This window comes from Castor canadensis, chromosome 3 (assembly GCF_047511655.1).
Source record: "Castor canadensis chromosome 3, mCasCan1.hap1v2, whole genome shotgun sequence".
Lineage (NCBI taxonomy): Eukaryota > Metazoa > Chordata > Mammalia > Rodentia > Castoridae > Castor > Castor canadensis.
In genome coordinates, this window is record NC_133388.1 from 195,725,809 (window position 1) to 195,750,729 (window position 24,921).

The following is a 24,921-nucleotide window of genomic DNA, read 5'->3' on the forward strand; positions in this document are numbered from 1 at the left end:
GGTATCTTGTTTCTAACTAGAGTAGTCAATTAGTTATATCAACAGGGAGAGGAGATAGTCTTTCAGCAATGGGAGGGGCTAGTGGAGACTTCCATCTTAAGAAAAAAAAAATGGCAGGAAAACCAACTGAATCCAGCCTTCAAAAATGAGGAAAATAGAAAGAAAGAAGCAATGACATAAAATAAATAATCAACACTATAATACTATGGGAACTACTTCAAATAAACTAGTTAAATAAATAAGGTTAATATTCTAAATGGAAAGAACTGAAATCTTCCAATATCTATTTCAAAAATGATCCAATACATTTGAATGTAATAATTATACAATGCAGCAATATATAGCCTATATGAAAAAAAGAATAGGAGCCAAATTGGAAAGAAAAAGCACTAGGAAAGAAAAAAGAATTTGATAATAATAAAATTGCACATGTCTATCATAAATAGACAAAAGTATTTCAAAATTAATAAAGAAGCAGTCCAATGCATTATGTGGCCATTGATTATGTCATAACTTGAATAAATCAGATTTAAAAAGTAACTTTAGGAACAACTATGGAAATTTGAATATGGAAAATTAATAGCCTAATCACCATAGAAGATATTAGAAGGTCATCAGGTATCTATCACAGAGAAGTCACCTGGGATCAGACGGGCTCACAGTTGAGTCTTACCTAACTTTTAAAAAATCAATCAGGTCAGCTGTGTTTAAACCATTTTAACTCAGAGAAAAAGAGTTTTACAAAACCAAGGACCATCCTTGTGATTTTTTATGTACGGTTGTGCTATGATGCAACGTGAGGGAGTTTCCTTCTTTATTAAAGTAACTAGGAGTGAAATGCCATGAGGTGCGTGGAAAACAAACATGGCAGAATTGCATAGTTAGGGACTCTTGGTGACATGACACACTTGTCACTCTACTGTACATTTGAACCTTTCACAACAAATAATAAAACCCAAACTAATGACAACAGACATGGAAAACACAATGTAGGAATTATGCAATAAACAATAGAGAGCACATCTTCATATTTCTAAAAAACCACTCTGAGAACCTATATGAACTAAAACATAATGAAAACAGCAAGACACAGAACAAAGCTTTTCACAGTCCATGTCTTCTGATTCCATCCCATGCAACTATAATAAATAACAAAAAGAGGGCTTTACTTGAAAAAAGTAAAGCTTTACTGGAATAAACATACTAACAAACCCCTTGGATCAAAGGGAAAATCAGAGAAATTGCAAGCTATGTGGAAGACAGTGACAAAGAGAATGCTTTACGTTAAAGATAAGGAGCAAAGCTAACACTAGAAGCACACAGCCGCAAACACCTTCATTAGGAAAGAAGAAAGACTTAAATAGCTTCATTTATAATGCTTATCTCAAGAAATTAGGAAAGAAACAACAAAAAAGACAAGAAGAAGGGAACCCATGAAGATAAGAACTGAAATTGATGAAAGAGAAAACTTCAAAAAGTGGAAAGAATAAATAAATGCAAAAGCTGGTTCTTTGAAATGGCTAATAAAATAGAAAAAAAAATCCTCGTGAGTCCAATTACACAGAATGAGGAAAGAGACAGAGAGAGAGTAAGGTTAGAATGAGAAGACAGACATAACCAATACAACTACAGATACAGGGAAGATAAAAATGAGAGAATCCTATGTGCAACTCTGTGATAACACACCGAACAGCTCAAGGAAATGGATGACTTTTTAAATAAAAGTAAATTACCAAAATCAATCCAAGAAAAAATGGAAAATTTTAAGAGCCCAGTTACCATAGAAGATATTAGAAGGTCATCAGATATCTATCACAGAGAAGGCACCAGGAGCAGATGGGCTCACAGTTGAGTTTCACCTAACTTTTAAAGAACCAGTCAGTTCAGCACCGTTTGAACTATCTTAAGTCAGAGAAAAAGGAGAGAAAAGGAACTCTCATTCATTCCGTGCATCTAGAATAACTTTAATGCAAATAATATAAAATAATGGGAACTACATAAAAGTGACACTTGGAAATGCAGATGAAAAATCATAAAACACTAGCAGATAGAATCCAGCAACCTATCAAAAGAATAACACATTTGCCCTCTATAGGTTTATTCTGGGAATTCAACGTGTGGTTGAGGACCCTTGGCCCTGTGGACATTTCGTAGGCATATTGTTCTTTTTTCCCAGCATCCCTTGGCATAACAGATAGAAGGACATGTTAGACAATGATCACTAGTCCATTGAGAGTCTCAGGAGGATAGGACTGGACAGAACTGAGACAACAATGGTGCTTAATGCTGTTAGGAAATGCCAAGATTTAATATGGAAGTTTTACTGGGTTTATTTCCAAAGAAGACTCTAAAACAAAATATTGTTTCAGCATCTTTTAAATATTCCATAAAACCAATTCCTTTCTGATTTGAAATCCACTGAAAGAAAGGAAAGCTAGGGGAAATTTCCTGTTTTTTAATTGCACCAGTGACTGTCTGAGCATGCCATATACCAAGAATCACTGAATTTTCCCAACGGCTTTACAGGGAGGTGAGAACAATTGACAGAAGCTTGGAGAGGGGCAGTGACTTCCAAGAGCACTTGATGTTGAGAGTAGAGTCTGAATGTGAACTTGGTGAGCCCAGTTGCAAACACGCAGAAGCTTTGTAGTTCACAAAGAGTTCCAGACCCTTTATCCAAAGCCAGGAGCAGTGAGATGAGCACTGGCTCAGCTCTCAGGAGACCTGGGTTCTATTTCATTTTTTGCTGCCAGCTTGTTGGGAGGTTGGGCTATGGCCTCTAAGGTTTGTGCACTTTTCAGATGGTCTGAGATGCCCACCCACATGGCTCCTCTCTGCGGAGCCAGCTGTGTGCCGCTGTCCATGGTACTGAAGACACTCCTGCCTCACTGTTTCTGGAGGAGCTAGCTTGGGTCACTTCCAGGAGCACATCGATTAATCAGCACGTTTGAAATGAACTAAATTCTAAAGGTGGAAGGAAGGAAGCATTGTTTATGAGTTTGCTGAGTCAATGCTAAAGATTCATCCATTCTTCCTTTCTTTCTGTCCTTCCTTCCTTCCTTTCTTTCCTTTATTTCTCTCCTTCCTTCTCTCCAAAAGTCATGTCTGTGATAATTCTTTTCATCTGAACTCAAATCTCAGTTTTTGGACAGGGACACAGAATTAAGTTTCCAAATGAAGAAATGAAGCATTACTTGATTCCTGAAGGCCCACTTTTATTTTTCTCAGTAAGCTAAAATTTGTATTCATTACTTACTTGTTTGTCTCGATAATTTTTTGGGTTTTTTAAACCTGCATAATATCCTTTATAAACACCTTGAGTTGTCTGACTGGAGTCATGCTGCATGTATGACTCATGCATGTTCATATATTTATATTCGCTATATGTTCATATAATCATGCATGTTCATGTATGATCCAGTCATGTTCCTGTCTCATCACTTCAGTATTATGGTTTTGAGATGAGCCCTCCTGTAAGCTCCCCTGTGTAGCACTGTGCTAGGTGAGGAGGCTGCAATGTGTTTATTCACTCCATTCTCAACGTGCCATGTAGATTTTGTCTTCATCATCACCAGTTCTGCTCTCAGCACCTGGACCACAACCCCATGCTCACAAGACCTTGAGTTCCATGAAGGAAGGCAGCTACTCCTGGAATTATTGCCCGGAGCATGTGGCCAGTCCAGCTGTACTGGCAGTGGTGACTGCTGCTTACTCAATCCCATTCTTCACTCCTCCCTCTGGGAACCGAGCCCCATTTGCAGTCAGGTGAACCCTGTGACCAGCTTTGCTCCGTGCATCATTTCCAGGTTGAATAATCTCATTACACTATGCAAGGGCTTAGATGGGGTTTGAGTGTGTCCCCCAAAGTTTCATGCGCTGCAATTATGATCCTAGCATGGCAGTATTGAGGTAGCAGAGCCTGTAAGAGTTCCAGCCTAGTGGAGGATGGCTAGGTAATACGAGCACTGCCTTCAGAAGGAATGAATGCTAGTCTTGCAAAGTGGTCAGCTCTTTTGAGAGAGGATTGTTATGTAAACAGCAAGGCAGCTCCTCCCTGGTCTCCAGCTTCCTGTCTTACTATGCTCTCTCCCTCTTGAAAGTGCTCCTACCATGACAACACCTGCCATGCTGTGATGTAGCCAGAAGGCTATCACCAGTGCCAACCGTCCTCCTCCACCTCCCAAACTGTCAAACTAAATAAACATACTTGGCCTCAGGTATTTTGTTATAGAAATAGAAACCAGATTAAGGCACAGTGCCAGGCCTTCCTCATATTACTTTTGGTTTGAAGTACACCATCATTACGAAATATTTTGATGAATGATAATTCTTACTCTTTACATGGTTAATTTATCATTTTTTATTGATTCTGCTTTTTGTGTGTCATTTAGGATATCCACTTTCAATGCCAAGATCATAAAGACGTCTACTGACGTCTTCCACATGGTTTATGCTTTGCCTTTCACATTTAGATTTTGACTTAGAACAGATTTGTTGTTTGTGGTGTGCAGTAGGGTTCAGCGTCTCTTTCTCTGTAGCCACTTGCTTTGGCATCAAGAAAAGCCGCTTCCCCGCTGGCATCGACAGCAGTGCCCATGCACAAGGTGCCCATCTGGGCCTATGAACCTCCTGTGGCTTGTGTACGCCTCGCTGTCCATTTGCTCTACGTTCAATACGTGCTGACTTACTCCTCAGGAGCACGTGGTCTGTGACTGGACCTTTGTGTCTCTATGCAAATTTTAGAAGCAGTTTGCCAAACGCCACCCAAAAACATTAAGATTTTTATTGGCATAGCATTGAATCTATAGATCAGTTTAGCAAGAATTTCCATCGTTATGAGTCTTTTACTTAAGGTCTTTTTTAACGTCCTTCAATAAATTTTTATAACTTTCTCCTTAAAGGTCTTGCACATTAAGGAAGAGATTCATTCTTGGGTTCTGTATCAGGTTCCTATAGCTTCTGTAACAAATTCCTACAAAATTTTTGTCTTAAAACAACACAAATTCATTATTCTACAGTTCTGGGAGTTCAAAGTCTGAAATGAGTCCGACTGGGCAAAATCAAGGCATTGGCAGGAGCGTGTTCTTTGTGAATTCTTTATGTGTGGGGGGAGGTGGGGGAGATCTGTCTCCTGGCTTTCCCAGATTCTAGGCTTTGCAGGGTTCCTTGGCTCATGGCCCATTTCTCTATTTTCAAAGCCAAGATCACCAAGTTAAATTCTCCCAATGGCAGCTGTCTCTCTTTTGCCTCCCTCTTCCTTCTAAGAGTGCCCTACCTGGATAAGCTTGAGGTCAAGTGATTTCCAACCTTAATGCTATCTGTGCTTCTCCTTTTCCATGCATTCCAATATATTCTGGGAAATAAGACGGAGACATCTTTGGGATGACACTTGTTCTGTCTACCATGGACCCTTTTTATATTTTGTCATTCTAATAAATGGTACATTTTCTCATTTTAATTTTTAGAAGTGGTACAAAAATGCTGTAGATTTTTATAAGTTGATTTTGTATACAACCTTGCTAAACACTTACTAATTATAATAAATATGAAGATGCTTTAGGATTTTTTTATGCTATCTGTGGTATAAAGTGCGGATTTAACAACAGCTTTCTTTTCTTCCTCTAGACTTCATGCCTTTTGTTATTTTCCTTCCCTTTCTGTCTGGTGTGGATCACTTCCAGGATGTTGAATCAGAGAAGGGGTAACGAGCATCCTTGTTGTTCTCCCGATCTTACAGAGAGGGCTTGTCACACTGGAGCTATGAGAATGAGGTTAGCCGTATGCGGATTTCGTAGCTACACTTTTGCCGGGGTAAGGAAATGCCCTTTTAGACCTACCAGACCCAGCTTGCAAAGAGTTCTTTATGGACTTCTGGACTCTTGTCAGAAAATTGCCTTTTCTGTAACGAGGGTCACATGCTTTTCTTCTTTAATTCAGTAATTCGTTGATAGCTTTTCTAACATGACACCAACCTTGCATTCTCCGGATAAAGACAGCCTGCTCAGGAGGCGCTCCCGATCTCTCACACCCCTGAATCTGCTGGCCTTTCTGGAAGCTTTGTGCTTACACTGATAGCCTGCTTACCCCGAAATTTCCTTTCTCATAGTCTTTGTTAGGCTTCAAGCCTCATCACCATGCTTGAACACTTACTCTTTCCAACATGGAGAGCCGCTTTGCATAGACGTTGTAATTATTTGTTCCTTCAATGCTTATCAGAGCTCACTGTTAAAAGCCATGGAAGCCCACCGTTTTCTTTTTGGAAAGGTTTTTAACTACAATTTGATTTCTTTAGTAGTTTTAGCACTATTTAGTTTTTACTATCATAGTTTGTATTATTATATTTTATGGAAATTTAGACTTCATTTAAGTGTTCGCGTGTATTGGTCTGAACTTCATCATTTCCTCTTATCGTTTATAATGTCCTCCCATGATTGTCTTCTGTTTCTGATGTCCCCTCTATTTGTAATGTGGCTATTTGTACTTTTTCTTTTCTATTAATCTAGTTGGACGTTTCTTTTTTATCAGGTTTCCCACGAGATACCCTTTAGCTTTTTGCTATTGTGTGTTTCTTTCCTCTTCTATTCTTTCACGATCTAGTCTTTATGTTCGTCCGTTGTCTTTCATCTTCCTGCCTGGTTTTTTGGTTTCTGGGGACGGTGCCCAGCTCGTTAACCTTCACACTTTCCCCCTTTGATTACAAGCATTTACGCTTCCAAACCCCGCCACTAAGTACGGCCGTGTCTGCACCAAAAAGTGTTGACCAACACTTCTGTGCTCCGTCATTTTCGACAGCCTGCTTTCCATGGCTATTTCTTCTTCCGCCTGTGAGCCCTCGAAAGCGCTTCTTGCTGCCCCGAGACGGCTGTGATTATCTTTCTATTGATCTCTAACGACGACATTCTGGATACAGAGCAGGTGCCTCCGTGCTGCATGCTGGCCTTAAACCAGTGACACGTGTACTCGAAAAAAACATCTTCCTGCAGCTATCGAGGAAATGTTTTTATAAATGTTTACCAAGCCACTCTCGTTCATTGGATTTTTAAAAATCTTCCATATTCTTTTCTTATTGAGACAGATTCTCACCATGCCGGTCAGGCTGGCTTTGAACTCATGATCCTACCTTCACTTCCAAGGGCTGAGATTACAGGCATGCACCACCATGGACAACCAACTCTTCTACAGTCTTAATAATATTTGTCTTTTATTTTTTGCAGTACTGGGGATGGAACCCAGGGCCTTGTGCGCTAGGTAAGCATTTTATCACTGGGCTACATACCCAGTCCCAATATTTGTCTTCAGGATCATCCAGTTGCTGGGAGAGGTGTATTAAAATCTCCTACTATAGCTTGGGTTTTTCTGTCTCTCTTTGTAGTTCAGTCAGGTTTTGCTTTATCTATTTGGGGCTGTGTTATTGGTTGCTTGTGTATTTGGGGTTATTATAGCTTCTTGGTGAGTTACTGCTTTGTCACCATGATGTCATAGCCTTTATTTCTAGATATAATTTATTTTTTGCCTTGGATTTTTCTGACATGTCTTTTCTTACCATTTTATTTCTGCCTTCTTACATTTTTAATGTCTTTTGTAAACATTATAACCCTGATCCTATGGTTTGTCTAATCTTTCACTGCAATGTTGTTTGTTCATTTCTTGTAGCACTGGTCCACTTAATTTGTTTCTACAACTTGTTTATGATTACTTTCTAGCTATTACTAACTGACTGCTCACTTTTTCTCAGCTGTAATGTGTGGATAAGAATAGCATTACTTAAAAGGCTTTGTAAGGATTCTTGCGCAGTTGAGGAAAATAATTGATATATGTATCCTGTAAGTCATGAATAAAGACTTCCTTATGAACATATTTACTTATCAAGAAAACAAACAACAGATGCTGGTGAGGATGGGGGAAAGGAACCCTTATACACTCTTAGTGGAAATGTAAATTGGTATACCACTGTGGAGATCAGTAAGGAGCTTCCTCAAAACACTAAAAATAGAGCTGCCATGTGATTCTGCTCTGCCACTCGTGGGCGTTCATCCAAAGGAATGCAGTCAGCACACATAGAGACACCTGCACACCATGTTAATCCGCCTAGGTGTTCATCATCTCATGAACGGATAAGGAAAAAGTTGAGTATGGAGTATTATTCAGCCATAAAGAAGAATGAAAACATGTCATTTGCAGGAAAATGGATGGAACTGAAAATTATCATATTAAGTGAAATAAGCCAGACTGAGAAGGACAAAGATCACGTTTTCTCATTTGTGGAATCTAGTCTGGCAGGAAAAAGAACGGCATGAGGATAAAATGGAGGACCTGCTGGGGTGAGGAGCCAGTGGGAAGGTGGTAAAAGAGGGTGAAGTCGGGGAAATATGGCAGAGCGGTTCATATGCAGGCAAGAAAACAGAATGCCGAAGCCTGTTGAAGTTGTTTGAAAAGGTGCGAGACAATGGAGAGTAACAGAGGGCATGAATTTGATCAAAGTATGTCATACACAAGTATGGAAGGATCACAGAGAACCCTTTGTACAGTTAACACATGCTAATAAAAAAGAAAAAAGAAAGCAGCATATTTATTTTATAGTATACAAATATTTAATAAGGAAGATTATATATGACATATATATCACATAATCTTGTGATACCTGATGCCTAGTCGTAGATTAATTATAAGTATTACTATTTTACAGCACCATTATGATTGTGGTTTTAGTTGCTGCACCATTTCTATTTACTTATTTGTTTTTAATTTATATTTTGTAGTGCGGGGATTGACCCCAGGGCCTTGCACCTATTAGACAAGAGCTCTGCTGCCAAGCTGTACCTCCTGCCCTCTAGCTTGTCCTTTAGTTCTTTTTTCTTTCACCCCTTCTTTTGGGCTGAATAGTTTTCCTTATCCCAACTTTTGGGGGTTAATTTAGAAGGTGTTTGTGCTATTTTTCATTTTCTTAATGGTTACCCCAGAAGTTGAAACTCGACAGGCACTGATCCTAACTCTGAAATTAAACACTAGTTTTACTCTCTTTGAAATCTTTAAAACTGAAATCAAAGCACCTGATTTATATCTTTGATTCCAGTCATTCCTTCACCAGTTCTTGTGTTATTTTACTGTATTTGTTAATTCCATCATGTTTTAATTACTTTATTCCATTGTGTTGTGTGACATACAGGTTTAGGTTTCCATTGCTCAGAGGTACAAATGTATTGCTCTGTTCTTCCTCTTTGTGTCATTTCATCTGGTATCAGCTTTCTCGGCTTGTAGTTCATTCTTTTGAATTCTCTATTGGATTTTTGGTGGTGGAAAACTGTTTTGCTAAAATTGTCATTGTTTCACCTGTTGAAAAGTATTGCTATCAGCACATTCTCAGAGATTTTCACTGACTTTTTGCCAGTGAGAGGTCAGCTGTCAATCAAATTGCTACTTCTTTGAAGGTCAATGTCTTGTCTTTCTCGCTTTGCTTAAGGTCCTCCTTTTCCATCTAATTGGAAATTGGATCATGATATGTTGATTGACACATCATGGGTTTTCCTGTTTGTTTGTGTTGGTGGTACTGGGGTTTGAACTCAGGACTCCCTCACACTTGGAGGCAGGCACTTTACCACTTGAGTCACTCCGGCAGCCCTTGATCGTGTGTTTTAAATGCTATTCCATTTGGAATTTACTGGGTTTCCTCAATCTGTGGACTTTCGTCCTTGTTAGCTATCATATGTTCTGTCATTTCTTCACATACTTCCTTTCCTCCACGCTCCTTGTCCTTTCCTCCAGAAACTCTCATTACATACAGAAGACCTGATTTTCTCCTCCAGGTTCTCTTAAGTCTCTCATATTTTCTGGTCTTTCTTGGCTTCATTTTAAAATAATGTCACTCATTCCCTCTCCCAGTCCCTAGTTCTTTAACTGGGCTTACAATCTATTTGTTTAATTGTTCATTCCAGTTCTATTTTTCATCTGTAGGAGCTCCGTTTGGTTCTTTTATGATGGTCTAGCCCCTTCCCATTTTAATACTTTTCATTTCTCATATCAAGTTATTTTGCTGTGTCTAATAAGTCTAATATCTGATTTTTGTTTCCTCTATTTCCCACACATCCTGCATTGTTTCCTAGTGCAGTTAATGACTTTGTTTTTTTTAAACTCTGAATTATTAATTTTCCTCACAGAAACCCCTGTAGCTTTGAGGTAAAAGTGGATTCCTCCAGAAACAACTTTGGCTTCTGTAAGATGTCTCGCACGTGGGTAGGGGTTGGGGGCGTGGAGCTATCAGTTATGAACCTTTCTGAAATTAACAAATAAACCGAGGTCTAAAGCAGTTATTTAGGGAGTGTGATTTGGGACTTCCAATTCGGGTGGAAATCGAAGGGTAAAGCAGGGTAGTTTTATTTCCACCGTCCAGGTAGGGTAAGAGGACAGTAATTTCAACTCACCTTTTACTGAAGGTGCAATCATTTGCCTCCTAAATTAATGGAGAACAGTTTTCTACTAGAGTCCCAGTGTGGGCCTTGGGCTGAGCCTTGTTTCCTCCAGTTTTGTAAAGGTGAGAAAACTGATGCTCCTACTTTGGCAAAAATCCAAAAAGTAAAAGTAGCATCAGTGCACTGTTGGAGCTCCCGCTCTTGATTTTGTCCACACACAGGCACTGGGCCAAGTATTTCTTACCCTCCTGGCTGGTTAAGAACAGACCTTATGAGAAGCACAGCCTGCAAGGCAGAGGCTGAGGAAGAGGGGAGAGCAGGGGAGGGGGGAGTCCAGGCCTAGAGACAGGACCACCATGGCCTACCTACTACCTTGGTGCAATTTGAAAAGGGACCCCTAACCTGGGGCCAAAATTCAGCAAGAACACGTGATTGGACCCCAGCCCTGCCACTGGGCATCCCTGTGTGGCAAAGAGCTTTCAAAGCCACAGGTAGCAACCTGGATGGTGAGGCTCAGGCCCTGGATATGGTGGGCACATCTTCACACCTGGCTAGCACCCCAAGCACTCAAAGGACTACACCATTATCCAAGAGTGAAGGCTGCCTCTGCCAAAGCAGGAGGGAGGGATCAATCTGCCTGCCTGGGTGGAACTGAGTCCCTTCTCTACCACTTCTTGCTGAGTGTTCAGGCCCTTGGAGACTCAGTTCCCATCTATAACAGGGGCAATGCCCCACTCTGAGCCCAGGCCCTGTTGGAGGATGCTGGGGAGACAAAGTATCCAGGCTGCACATGGCACAGGCCAGTGCCCCATGAAACCTGTCCAGTACCCTGTGGACGTGGCATGGTCTCTCAAGTGGAAGGGACACTCTTTCTAATGGACGGAAGGGCCTTGGCCACTGAAGCATGCCTGGTATCCCCTGCAGGTGTATGTCAGTGCCCCACTGTGCTGCTCGTGGTTTCATGGAAATGGGGACGCAGGAACCTCAAATGCCTCCAGTTTCAGCTCCACCTGTGTTTCTGCATCTCAGGCCCTTCTGCTCTCTGAACCCACTTAGCACTTGGCTCCCAAATTCAGCTGAGGGAGTGTTGATCACTAGAAACAAAAGCCTGAGAGTGCCTGGCAGAAGGGGCACCCCTTACACCTCTGGTGGGTAAGGGGGTCTTGAGCACGAAGGAAGAGAGATGGCCACTTGTGGTTCTCAGGGAGAACCACAAGTGACCTGCTTCTGGATGTTATTGTAGCACTGATTGTTCCCATGTCTACTTGTGTGGAACAGGAAGAAGAGGCCAATGTCCAGTGGATCTCTTGAGCAGAGGAAGACAGAGTTGTCAAGGAGCTCTGAGTGGTTGAGGACCATGTGAGGGGTTGGCAAGCCAGGCCCAGAGAGAAAACAGTGTGTGAGGGAAGCTGACTTGGGAGTCCCCATTATTTCAGGCACAGACAATGCAGGACAACCCTGCTGGCCACGAAGCAGGGCCCATGAGCTAGATTTTTCACCTGGCAGGGGTGGGCTGGGTGGGGCCAGCCCTGGGCTCCCTAGCAAGTAGACACAGCAGCATGGAGGAGAACGAGGAAGGAGCTTTATTGGAGAACGTGGTGACATGGACACACAGGCCTGGCACCCAAAGCACAGCCGGACAGAAAGCACTCTGGGCACCTATATTGTCCCCTCCCTTGCCTGGGTTTGCCACGGTGGTCTCTGGAAAAAGAGCCAGCCTTTGGGGACTCTGTGGGCCAAGGCAGGAGTGGGAAGGCTCCCCAGACCCCCAAGTGGCGCCTACCTCAACTGGCTCACCATTTCTTCCTAAGGCCAAAGGGAGGTGGCAGAGCAGGCAAGCCCCTCTAAGGGGTGAGAGCAGCCAGGAGGCTGGGTCTGGTTATGGGCCTGTATGGGTCTGCAGTTAATCAGCCACAGCGGGTCAGGAACAGAGTGGGCAATGAGTAAGGGTCCACTGGACTCCTGTGCAGCCCAGCAGGTGTTGCAGAAGCAGGAAGGAGAGGCGGGGAGCAGTATGAGCAGGGGACGGCTGTAGGGAGGCTTTGCCCACTGCAGGCAGAGAAGTCAGGCTAGTCCCTCTCTGTGTTGAGGATCAGGGGCCAGAAGGCTCAGGCCTGTGCCTCCAAGGCACGCACATGCACACTAGGCAGGCAGAACCAGGATGGTGGCAGTTCCTTGCTCTTGCTGTCCTCATGGAACCGGATATGGAGGAAGAAGTCGCCAGTGTAGAGGAAGAGGAGGGCCCCAAGGCAGGCTGACTGGCCCGATGGCTGCACCTGAGACAGGAGGAAAAAAAGGCATCAGCCTGGACCAGTGGCACCAAACCTCAAAGCCACCAGGGAACCTCCAAACAGGCCTGGCCCCAGGCCTTCCAAAGCTTCTTTGCTCTGCTGCCTTGGGCAAGTTGCTGTACCTCTATGAGTCTCGGTTTTCATCTTTTAAAGGTACTACCACTTCCCTCCCTGAACTGTCAGGGGGGTCAGTGAGACCAGGCGTGGGGCAATGCAGTGCGACAGCGTGAGGCTGTGCTGATGTCCAATGAGGTAGGTGTGTGTGGGTGGGCGAGGGGTGGGGACACAATAAGCGCTCCTCAGTCCCTCTTGGGGCAAAGTGCTAACACATAATGAGAGAAGCCCAGATCTCCCGACCAGGCCGATCCTAAAGCCCACCACCCAAGGAGGGGAGCTGATGACTTTGGGGGCTGAGCTGTGTGACTGGGGGCTCCGAGACCTCTCTGCCCTGCTACATACTGCATCCAGATAGAAGGTGCTGGAGCCCACGAAGGAGATGAGGTCCTGCAGGTCATAGTTGTGCACGCCATTCTGGTGGTCCTGGAAGGGAACCACAGTGAGGGCAAAGGGCCCCACGCTGCGGGGGCTCCAGTTGGTCAGCCGTACCTCCAGACTCACAGGATCGCCCACCTGGCAGGCCGCTGCTGCCTCACAGTCACAGGGCTGCCCATCCACCAACACATCTGCAAGGAATACAAGACAGTCAGGGGAGACCCCTCTTCCACTCATTCCTTCCCTCCTTACTCACCAAGCTCCCGCCCACCCTTCCCATCAACCTGGGCACTGGGGACACATGTATGTAACTGGGCCCTGCTCTCCTGCAGTGGGGTCTGGTGGGGATAGGCATGGGGACCAGAGCTATGAGCAGAGGGGTCTGTGTCACCCTGGAGGGGCTGAGGGCTCGGGGTCACGTGGGATCTGGGAAGGCCTCTCAGGCATTCCTGCCACTGCTCACCAGGAAGGGTAAGCTCTGGTCATGGCTCCCAGAGCACTGCTAGTGCTCCCTTTTGTCCAGGTGGAGGACAGAAAAAGAGGGGAGAACCATGGGCAGGACTGTGGGGCTCCCAGGAAGGTGACCCATGGGGCAGCTGCCACCTGACTGAGCCCTACCACACACACCTCTTGATGCCTACAGTGCCTGAGGTCAGGGGAGGAGACAGTGGACCAGGGACAGAATGACCTGCTCAAGAATCCCTGGAGAAGACTGGATCTAGGGATAAGGATTCAGAAACTTTAAGAAGTGCCACAGTCTCCTTCTACCTACTCAAAGGAACCAGGCCATCAGAACAGACAGGGCTGTCTGAGGCCTGAGGAGGTGAGGCTCGGCTTTGGAAAGTCCTGGTTCCTTATGGGGGTCATGGGCTCCCCTGCCCCAGCTCCCGGGCCACTTGCTCAGGGTCAAGTGCTCCCTCAGTATATCAGCAGATGTTGAGACTGCCCAGGAGCTCCCAGGTTGGTGGGGGAAGATGGCAGAGTGAAAGGCAAAGAACAGACACCAGAATTGGGTTGCAGGGCCTGAGGTGGCCCAAGGCCTGTCCCCAGCCATATCCTCAAGCTCCCCAAAGTGGAGAACCCACCGCATGACTACCCACAGTCACACAGTTTGCTGGACCTGAGCCCATCTCTCTCCAGGTCCCAAGAGCACCACTGTGCTGGAGCTAGGAAGGGCTGCAGAAATCACTCAGTACCATAACACATTCCAGCATTTACCACCAGCTACTCTCAGTCCCCAGTACACCTGCAGCCACAGTGATGCAGAGCACGGAGTCAAGCACGTCCACTACTGAGATAGCTCAAAATCCAGTGACAGCAAGTGATGTCAGTCAAGAACTGGGCCATGCTGAGACTGCAGTGATGGAGCACTCAGCAGGTGTTCACTGTGGGTCAGAGGAGGGGCCTCTCACTTGACACAGGCACAGGGGATGGCGTCAGGAGGAACAGGATGCCTTTCTCTTTTTTAATACATCTGCTGCTCACCCCACACCTTTGGATGTGGAGGGCTGGAGGCACTCTCTGCTGGGTGACCAGGCTGGGATCAGGTTGGGGTCCCGAGTCCCTGCCAGCTGGTCTGTCTGTAGGGCACGTGAGGACTTCTGGCAGCAGTGGCACACAGCACAGCATGAGGATGGGCTGTTCTATCAACCATGTTGTTTTGCTAGGACCGAAGCATGGCTGTTTCTGTCTGCTGCTTTCTCTCCCAAGCTTCAGCTCTCTTCTGTCAGATGCAGCTGACAGTTGACTAGATAATGTAACTGTCATGCTTCAGGGCTCCATGGGTCACAGAGGGAGGGAAAGGTACAGTTGGGTTCTAGAGAGGCCCTTCTGGAGGGGCACAGTTGCAGCATCACCAGTGTCCCATCTTGGCACATTGTGAGTGTTTGAGAGGCTCAAGTCTTAGGACGGCACTGGCAGCACAGAGGCTTCTGTCCCAATCTCAGTTTCTCCCTGTGACATGAGACACCTGTCAGTTCTCAGCTCTTCTCCCTCCTTCACCTCCGCTCCACTCAGGCCCAACCTTGGCAAATGTGTTCTGAACCGTGGACCTGACCAGGAGTAGTGTGGACTTCTTAAATAAAATGGGGATAGTGGAGAGAGCAGATGTCGGCATGGCCTCTGTGGCTGCTTCCATTAAGAGAAAGATATGATTATGTGTAAATCAGTGAAGGGTAACTGGCTCATTACATTTTTTGCTCTTTTTTTTCTGTCTTTGCAGGGAACTGTGTGGCTGCTCGGGCAGCCTGCAGGTGGTGGCTCTTCTGCTGGCCACCACCACCTTCCCTTAACCCTCCCAAACCACCTCAACACAGTTTGAGGAAGAGGGACTGGTGAGACCTTGGAGTAGGTTGTCCCTGTGACTGGTTTCCTGGTAGACACAGCTCCCAATATACTTTCCTTGCCCCTTTCTCTTAGGAGGAGGAGGAGGGACTTTGGGTCCAAGGTCAAACCAAGGCAGCAGGAGGGCTGGATTCTGGTTGAGCGGAGGCTACACTGGGTCTCAACTGGCCTCTGTCCTGTCATCCCGAGAGAGGCCCTCTGTGCACCTGAGCCTTTTCCAAGAAGTTGCCATAAGGATCCTGACCTTCTAAGGCCTAGGTGAAGTGTGAGGTCAGAGAGGACTAAGCTGTCACCACACTCCAGAAAGCCCTTGCTCTCTGCTTTGCCCCCAGCCTTAGGCTGACTAATCACCCAGGTTTGCCTGGGCTGTCCTATATGCAAGGGAACCCTCAGTGTCAGCCACACTGGATGGCTGGTCACATACCCTAGTGTCTGGCACACACAGTGACTGCCTGTCAAGTGCACAAATCTCAACATGCAGTGCATCCATCTTCCCTCTTGGGCTGGGCAGCTCCTGCAGCTCTAGTACATTGGATACAGGCATATGTGTGCCCTGCCTTCCCAGAGCACTGACTGGGAAGGAAGTAAACTTTCTATGATATGGCAGAGACCTGTCTTCCACAGAGAGGACTCTACTCCTGAATTTCGAAGGGTGCCGAGGCCTGTCTCCCATGGGACTCACAGAATACTGTCTCACGAACTTGGTGGAAGTGACAACCATGGTGATGGAGCTGCTGTGGCTGGGTGAACACATGCAGTAGGGCTGCGCTCACCCAGGGCTGCACCACTAGCATCCTAGCCTGGGAGCCTGATTCCTGGAGGCCCCTCTGTGTGCAGCCCCCACTGAGTAAGGCTGCAAGGAGCAGCGAAGACTGGAGAGAATCTGCTCAATGCACCGACTAGGAAGGGGCTAGTCCTGTGCAGTGGAAAATTGCTGCAGGGCAGGCAGCTCATGGCAGGGTCCAGCTTCAACAGTGACACAAGCCCTGGCTCACACTCCCCAGGCAGGCCCCAGACAGAGAAGTGGCCCAAAAGGCCACCAGCCCAACCCCTCAGCTTTCAGCTGGGGCAAAGGACTAGTGTGGACCCACAGCTCAGTCAGGCAAGGTGAGCCAAACCAGGAGCCCTAGCAAGGTGACATCTCTGGGACTACAGCAGATCGGTGGCTAGCCCCTGGGGACAGACAGTGGAGTATGCCCTGGTGCTGTGTGGCAGTTCCACCTTCCTGAGGGTATTCTGCACAGTCATACAGAGCCTGCCAGGGCCCCAGAGTGAAGCTTACCTGCTCCCACAGACGCCCTGAGCCTGCTGTCCCAGGTGGGTGGCTTGGCCTTCCCCTCTCTGGTTTCCAGGGCTCCTGTCATCTTCCATTTCCTCATCTCCAAATGGGGCTGATCTATGGCACTGACCTGCCACAAAAGGCCCTGGCACCTGGTAGCACCTCTTTCAGCAGAGTAGGGTGGGCCTCATGTGGTAGCAGGGGCTCCTGGCTTCCCCTGATAGTCTTGGGTGTGAGTCACTTCTCCAAGATTCATACCTCTCTGAGCCTGTTTCCTTATCTCTTCATGGGATCATATCAGAACCATTTCAAGAGGGATTTTTTTGAGGATAGCTGGAGGATCTGACCCCGACTCTAGTCTCTGCAGTCCTCTGTGAGCCTGATTCAGAATCCCCTCCATTGCTGGGGCTGTGTTCTCCCCACTCACATTGTCCTTGTGATTTCAGTAACACACTATCCCTGCCCAGGTCCTTTGCACCTTCTGCTCTTCAACTGTACCTCCTTTCTAATGGTCACCTTAGCCCTCTCCCCACAGATGCCACCCTAACCACACTGCAAGGGGACTTCCTACCCATGCCAGCTACTCTTCTCTCTTTCTGCATGGCCCTCATGATCTTGCCTGAACGCATCCAGTCTATCTATTTGTTTAATCATTAGCTTTTCAGTGTTCCTCCTTCCCAGGAAGCACTGGGAAAACTGGCCCTTGCCCATCTTGTTCAACATGGTGTCCCCAACACCCAGAACAGCCAGGCTCTGACTGCTGAATGAATGAGCAGAGAAGTCAGTGAGAGAATTCGTAAACCTTGGGGATGAGTACCTAGTTCAAATCTTAGCTCCAATATTTGTGGGCACACAGGACCCCTTCCAGCTCCCATCCCACACTCCACCTGTAGTGTGAGGGGACTAGAGCTAGAAATGCCTTCCACACAAAGGACTGTGGAGTCATCTGCCATGTCCCATTCTGGTGCCACATGGGTGGTACAGGACGGTCTGCTGTAACAACTCTCCTGGGAGCATATGTATCTTTTCTCAAAGCATTAAATCGGATCACAGACCATCTTCCCTCCTGCCCTGCTGGCCTGGCTTCTCCCTCACTTTAATACCAGCCAGAGTCACGGACTTAAATGGTCTGAACCAGAGTTTCTCCTGCAGTGGCTACTGTATGTACGCTGAGCACGGCAGCTGGCTCCACAGCACACAGGCTATAAATAGAGGACGGGTGGAGCAAGGGCTCTGGGGCCACCATGGTGGACCCCAGGAGAAAGGACACCAAGTTGGTGCCTTGGCTACATGTGGCCACAGGGGGAGGTAGCACCCTGGGCAGAAGGAGGTTGGCCCAAGGTGCCATCAGGAAGGCAATGTGTCTTATGTGGTCCCACATGCCTGGCCTGGCCACACACACCTCATACCCTCCTAGGAGGACAAGGTACAGCTTCCACGGTGGCTGCATAGGGCACAGGTGAAGAGCAGGATGTGAGCTGCTGCATGGGAGCAGGCTTAGAGCCTGGTCCTGGAGACTGGGTTCCTGGGAAGTAGGTGCAAGGGACTCCATATGACTCAGTTGGCATGAGTGGTGGGCATTGGCCTGACTGGTACTCAGCAATCCTGTTGGACTCGGCCATGGGGGCTAGAGTCCCACTTCTGGACAGGGCTCTGCCCTTCAGCCTCAGTTTCCTACTTTTCACCCAGGAGGGACTGGGGCTGTCTTGCTTAGGACCCTGCTGGTGTCACAAGTGCTACTAGGAGGAAGCCAGGTCACCAGAAATGCAAGGGCAGGGGTGGACAGCTGCCACCTCCTCTGCTCTGCAGTGCTGAGGATTCTAGCCTGAGGTTTCCATGACCTAAGGAGCCGCAGGAGGCGGTGGAGAACTGGGGCCTGCCCTGCCTCGCCTCCTCTCCCTCCAGCTCCCTCCTCCTCAGTGGAGGAGGGCTTGTAATGAAGTGCTGTGTTCCAGGTGCTATAGGTACAGCAGGGCCCAGCAGCCCTGTTAGGAGAGCACCATCCTTGTTCCCTTTACAGTGAAGCCATGAGATGCAAAGAGGCTGAGTGGCTCTCTGAGTTCCCAGGGGAGTCCTGGGCTCCACAGCTTGTGCTGTTTTTTCCAAACACTGTATTGAGATGTAACTCACATGCCACACAACTCACCCATTCGAAGTGTACAACTCAGTGACTTTCAGTGTATTCATAGACACGCACAACCACTGTAAATTTTAGAATATTTTCTTCACATTCCACAGAAGCCCCAGATCCTTCAGCCATCAGTCCATACACACTCCACTCCAAGGCAATGGGAACCTGCCTTCTGTCTCTGTGCATCTCCCTGCTGTGGACTCAGATAAACAGTCACATGCCAAGCAGATCCTGTGGTGGCTTCTCTCACTTAGCCCAGTGCTTCTGGGGTTCATCTGTGCTCCATCTTCTCAGCTGATCAGACCCACTGAATGGACACACAGCACTTCTGTTCAGCAGGGAGGCGTGGGAGAGGAGACGGTGGGAGACCATAGCATCTGCTCCCAAGGCTGACACACAGGCGAGATTATTTCCTCCAGAGCTACAGATCCTAGCAAGCCTGTCCTCTGGCTCATTGCAGCTCCATTCTCCTGCCTATGGTGACCAGGAGAAGAGGTGACCACTAAGCAGGTATCAGGTGCAAAATTCATATTTGGTAGTAAAAGGGCAGATATAAGAAAGGCATATAGGAAGACATGCAGTCAGAATGAGTCAGGGGCTCAGACCCTCTCAAGCCTGCTCCTGCTCAAGCATATTTAAATTTTAAGCTCCAGAAGACTCACATTTTCTTGTGAATCTTGGGAGGGACTAAGTTTTAGAGACAAATTTGATTCAGGAAAGGGTTGGCTTTGGAATTAAGCAAGGAATTTCATCATTCAAAAGAAGTTTATATGGAAAAAGATAGCCAAGCCTTGGGATGTGAGATAAGAGCTATGCTGAGGGTTCCTGGGAGGCTGGCCTCTTTTACACTCTTCAAAAACACCCAGCCAGCTGGCCTCTGGGTGAAGCCCTGGTAAAATCCTGTATCTTCCAGTTATCCAGAAAAATCCAGCCCCCTTCCTCTAATGCCAGTGCTGCTTGTTGCTAGGTACTCAGTCACCCAACCCTGCAGGCTTCATCTTTAACAATTAAAAACTAAGAGGTCTACCTTTTCACTTTGACTGTTAGCAAACTTGAAACTCAACATGTACCAACTGAGAGCACCATGCTGGTCCCCAGTAGCTGTATTTTAGTTCCCAAGAGCACCCTCCCCACACAGACTCCCAGCATACCGAGTCCTGACCAACCCTGCCAAATGTGGTTTCCCTTGGCCCAGACAGTTTGCATTTTATTTCGTCACCTTATTGTGTGTTGAAAGAATTTGGGGAAGAGGTGAGAAGCATGGATAATGCCCAGGAGGTGGGTAAGGGTGATGGGAGAGTCCAGTGCAAAGAGGCAGTGCCCAGCCTGGGAGGAGGTGTTAGCACACAGCTCACTTGTACCTCCCCCATACCCTCCCAGCCTCTGGTTGCTGGGAAGGGGTCTCTGGGGTCTCTGTGAGTGTGCTGGAGCCCAGGATAGGCTCAGAGGTGGGGCTATGGCATGAAGGACAGGGCAGGGCTCACCCCATCTTCCCCAGCCTCAGTGGGCTGCTTCTTGGAGCCAGGCAGGCAGGCCCTCAGACATCTCCAAGACACACTAGCAGTCACCTGAATAGGCCGGAGTGCAGCTCTTCCTCCCTCAGTCTCTGCCAGGGCCTGCCTCTGGGAAGCTGGTGCTGTGAGCTCCATCCGCAAAATGGCATGCGTTTTTAACAGTTACTGGAGTAGCTAATTAGTTCATAAACCAGAATGCCTCCTCCCCGGTGTGGGGGCTGCTCGAGACCCACATGTGTAATTACCCTCAAGTCAGGAAGCCTCTCCCGGGTAAATAATTTACTTTTACTACTTTTCATTAAAGATTAAAGGGAATTAAATTAAAATTAAGGCAAGCTGGAGTTGGAGGGAGGCCTGGGTGGCTTGAAGATCTCTCATGGGAGGCTGTCCCATTCCAGCTGTGGAGGGCTGGGAAGTGCAGAGGTGAGCACTGGACAGCAGCCTCCGGCCATGTCCTGGTGCTCACACTGGCTGGGGGCCATGGCCGTAGCCACTGTCCGCCGCTGCCTCAAACTATGGGCTCAGACATCCATCACCAGTACCACACACAAACCCACATTCTCTCAGCCTACAGAGCTCATCCCAGCTATGGGACAGGTAGGAAGTATGGGTACTGTGTCCAGGACTGGGATGGCTGAAGATGGGAACAGTGTGAGGAAAGAGGGCTGCTCATAGGCCTGGCCAGAGAGAACTGCCCGACAGAGGGGCCCAAGGCCTAGAGACCCTGGGTACTCACCCAGGAGAGCTGAGAAGCTCTGAGTTAAACCAGGCCAAGCTTGTGTCACTTATGAGGCAGCAGCATTGTGACCACTGTACAGCAGAGGGACAACTGAGGCAGCTGGGCACAAATAGCAGGGCAACCCCTAGGCTGGGCCAGGGGCAAACACTGGTCTGCCGAGGGGAACCAAGTGCTGTATAACCAGAGCTCCCCTTGGGATCAACAAAGCTGAGGGCAGCTAAGTGAAGAGGAAATACAGAAGCTCCTGGGTAGAGGGTGTCACAAGTGGCCTATAGCTGGTACTGTGCCCCTCTAAGCTCACATTTACAGATCTATGGCATAGGAGTCAACAGGTCACCAGACAACAGCCCAGCTGCCTAAGTCTACCTCAAGCACACAAACATGGCTTCACTTAATGTTCTCAGCAGCAGTCCAGGTGGGGCATCACCCTCCTCACATGGTAGATCAGGCCACTTCAGCTTAAAGAGAATAAGGGCTCAGCCAGAGTTCGAACCCACTCTCCCTAGCACCGCAGCCTGTGCGCAACCCCTCCGCCAGGCTCTGTGCTCAGAACACATCCACCCTGCCTTGTGCTGGGCTCCTGAGATCTCCCTCACTGGTGGCACCCCAGCTCTATGTCTCCAGGCCCTGTCCAGAAGTCCCCTTTGCAGGAGGCCTTCCTTGATCTTCTCCTGAGAAGGTGCTGGTTGCAGAAGCTGACTGGGTACTCCTCAAACCATTTCTTACCACCTGGTCACAGACAAACTGCAGCCCAACCTCCCTGGAAGTGAGCTGTGAACATGTGACACAGTCCTGGTCGACAGAATGCAGGGGAGAGAAATGATCCCCCATCCTGACCCATAAGCACATCCCTCCTGCAACTGCTTATCTCCAGGCTCAGAGAAGAACTCAAGAAACTGAGGGACAGAAGGGAGGAGCCATGGGACGAACCCAGCCAGTGGTGAGTGGAACTACAGGGTGGGTGGGGACACACAATGGATGTCACACGGTGGCCAGCCACAAGATAGGTGGAGCCTGGGTCTCTGAGCTTCAAACAGACACCTCCACCAAGAACCACAGACACAGAAGAAGGCTGAGGTGTTAGGTCCCTGGAAGCGGGCTGTTTGTTACAGTGTTGAGCGGGAATGTCCACATTTCACAGCTCTTCTCACCAAGGCCTCCCCTGTCAGAAGGAAACTCGGGGCCCAGCAGGGAGGTGACCTGCTCATGCTTGAGGGAATGGGGTCAGCAGAGGCACTGGAACTCAGTCCCCTTCCTCCCAATCTGGACAGAAACACATTGCATTGTCATCAGGACACTGACTCAGGAGACTGTGACTATATTGAGTCCTTCCCCATCAGCCTTCTCTTTTTGGACAAGCACTTCAGACTACTGAAGATAAACCAGAAGAAGAAAAGGAAGGAAAATATGCCTGCTGGCTGGTAGCATTATGCAAAGACACCTTTCTGAGAACAGCAGAGAATTTAAAATGACTCCCAAGTCCCTGAGCAATGTCTCTACCTTTTCATTCTCTCATCTTTCATCTTCTCTCAAGCCTATCAAAATAAAGCAAAAATGCCTGCTACCCAGGCAGGTCCCTCTACTTGCTCCTGTGAGTGGCTCTGCAACCAGCTCTTGTCCTCACTATGCCATGTCACTCCAGTCTCAGGCCCTCTCATATTCCCCATCCCATGCACAGACACTGTGCAGAACTCAGAGAAGTCATGGCCCTTCTTTCCTAAAGGGGAGCTGTGGGCTGGGGAGGAGCATGGTGGCCCAAGTGGTGTAGAGACAGCAGTCAGGTTCATAGCTAGGCTCCGCACAGGCTGCAAATTGCCTCTTTGGGAGTGTACCTCCCTAGCTGCTGACTCCTGTTGCCTTTGCAGAACCCAGCTGAAGGTGCACCCGCTCCCAGAAGCCTTCGTAAGCCACATCTCACCTATGCCAGTTCTGTACCAGAACTGGTCCTGATACCAGTGAGCACCTGAGTACAGGGGTTCAGGGTACATTTCTGCACTAATGGACAAGGGAATAAATTATCTCAACCCTTTCATGGCCTGCTGTGTGGTGATGAAAAGTACTCAATCTTTCTGAATCTCAGTTTGCCCACCTGTTGCAGAGGATAGGTTGGATGACTTCAGAGCTGAATATCGCATGTTCTCATCCCTAACTTAGCCCCTCTAGGTCCACACTCCATACCCTTCTTTCTACAGAGTAAAGGTAGACTCACAGAGCCCAGAGCTAACTCTTCCCTGGTGCTGGTACATTTATAGGGTCAGACGGACTCTTGCAGCAGAGACGGACAAAGCTCTCATGAAACTAGCAGACACAAACCTGTCAGGGAGGACACGGGTACAAAAGTGGACACCAGAGTGGACCGTGAACTTTGGTGGCAGAGCTTGACTCTTGGCCATGAGGAAAGGCTGCTCTTGTGCCCCTGGGGAACACCTCCTGCTGGGCTAGGAGCCAGGGCTTTGGAAGGGGCCACCAGCAGCCAGGAAGCTCTGAAGAGGTGTGTGAGGCTGCTGCATGTGCTGTTCCCATAATGGTGGAGACCACTAGAGCTCCCCGGGCAGCATGCCCCTCATCCTGGAGTCCTTCCTTGACCACTGCAGCCGCTGATAGCTCGGCTATGTGACAGGGGCTCCTGCCAGGCTGTGGTTCCACCTGCGGAGATCACACTCTTGACTGCTTGCATCTCCAAGGGCTCCTTCCTTCCCTGCAGCAGCAGCAGCAAGTGACACTGTCAGGCAGGTCATCACCCATGGACACAGGAAACCAAAGGAGGCTGTAGCACCAGAGCTGGGAGATTGTACTCACTGCCAGCTGGTACAGCCAAGACCCAGCCTCCTCTGGGGGTGCAGACAGCCACGTGTGGAGAGGCAGCATTAGGACAGGCAGTGCCAAGGAGGGCTGGCAGGCCGTGGGGTCATCCTGAGGAACAGCTGGCTGATCCTTATTCCAGGTGATCAATATGCTATTTAAAATGAGCACAGCCCAGCCCAGGAGAAAGATCAGGGTGATTAATGCAGTCAGCCCACCTGGCTATGTGTCTGAAACCTCTGGCCCAGTTCAGTCAGGTGTTAGTTTGGAAACCACAGTGAATTTCTCAGCTGTGAAGAAACTGGCAGCCAGAACTGAACAGAACGCATCTTTGCAGGAGACTGGAGGCCAGGGATGCCCATCAGCCAAGCTGCTAGCACCTGGGATTGACCTCAGCCTTGGTTCTTAGATAAACCTGACCTTTCTAGAAACCACATTGCCCACATGCACTCCTGCCACAAGTCCATGCCTGGCCTTGCTTGTTTCTGTTTCTGCACACTGCCCACTTGCTTCCGACGCCAGGTTCGGGCCACTGGTATCCCATTGGGATCCCTGTTCTATTTACTGACATTGTGACCTCAGCTTTATGGTGCTCTCAGTTAGGGTGCCCCACACAGCTCCTCTTCTCTACACTTTAGGCTTTTATCTAGCTCTCTGGGCTGCTTCATTCCAACCTCAGAACAAAGATCTGTATATTTCCTCTTCTGCCTTCACCAATTCAGCCAACACTGGCCTTCAGGTCACCCATCCACCCGCCATTCATCTATCCCTCATCCATTCATCCTCGCTTTGTTTTGTTGAGACAGGGTCTTGCTGTGTTACCCAGGCTTACCTCAAACTCTTGATTCTCTTGCCTCACCTTCCCCCAAGTGCTGGGATTATAGGCATGTACCACCAGGCCTGGCCATCATTCATTCTTTTACC

At 47.9% G+C, this 24,921-nt stretch overlaps 1 protein-coding gene across 3 annotated transcripts in view; it reads right to left on the reverse strand.

The window, feature by feature from the left end:
• Positions 1–11,968: 11,968 nt before the first annotated feature.
• Trappc9 (trafficking protein particle complex subunit 9) overlaps positions 11,969–24,921 on the reverse strand; it is a 541,325-nt gene continuing 528,372 nt past the window's right edge. For all 3 annotated transcript variants that reach the window (XM_074069279.1, XM_074069278.1, XM_074069281.1), the window contains 2 exons: positions 13,157–13,380; positions 11,969–12,682 (listed from right to left, as the gene is read on the reverse strand). In XM_074069279.1, coding sequence (XP_073925380.1) covers positions 12,515–12,682; positions 13,157–13,380 — 392 coding nt within the window. In that variant the 3' untranslated portion in view covers positions 11,969–12,514. The remainder of the gene's footprint in view (positions 12,683–13,156; positions 13,381–24,921) is intronic.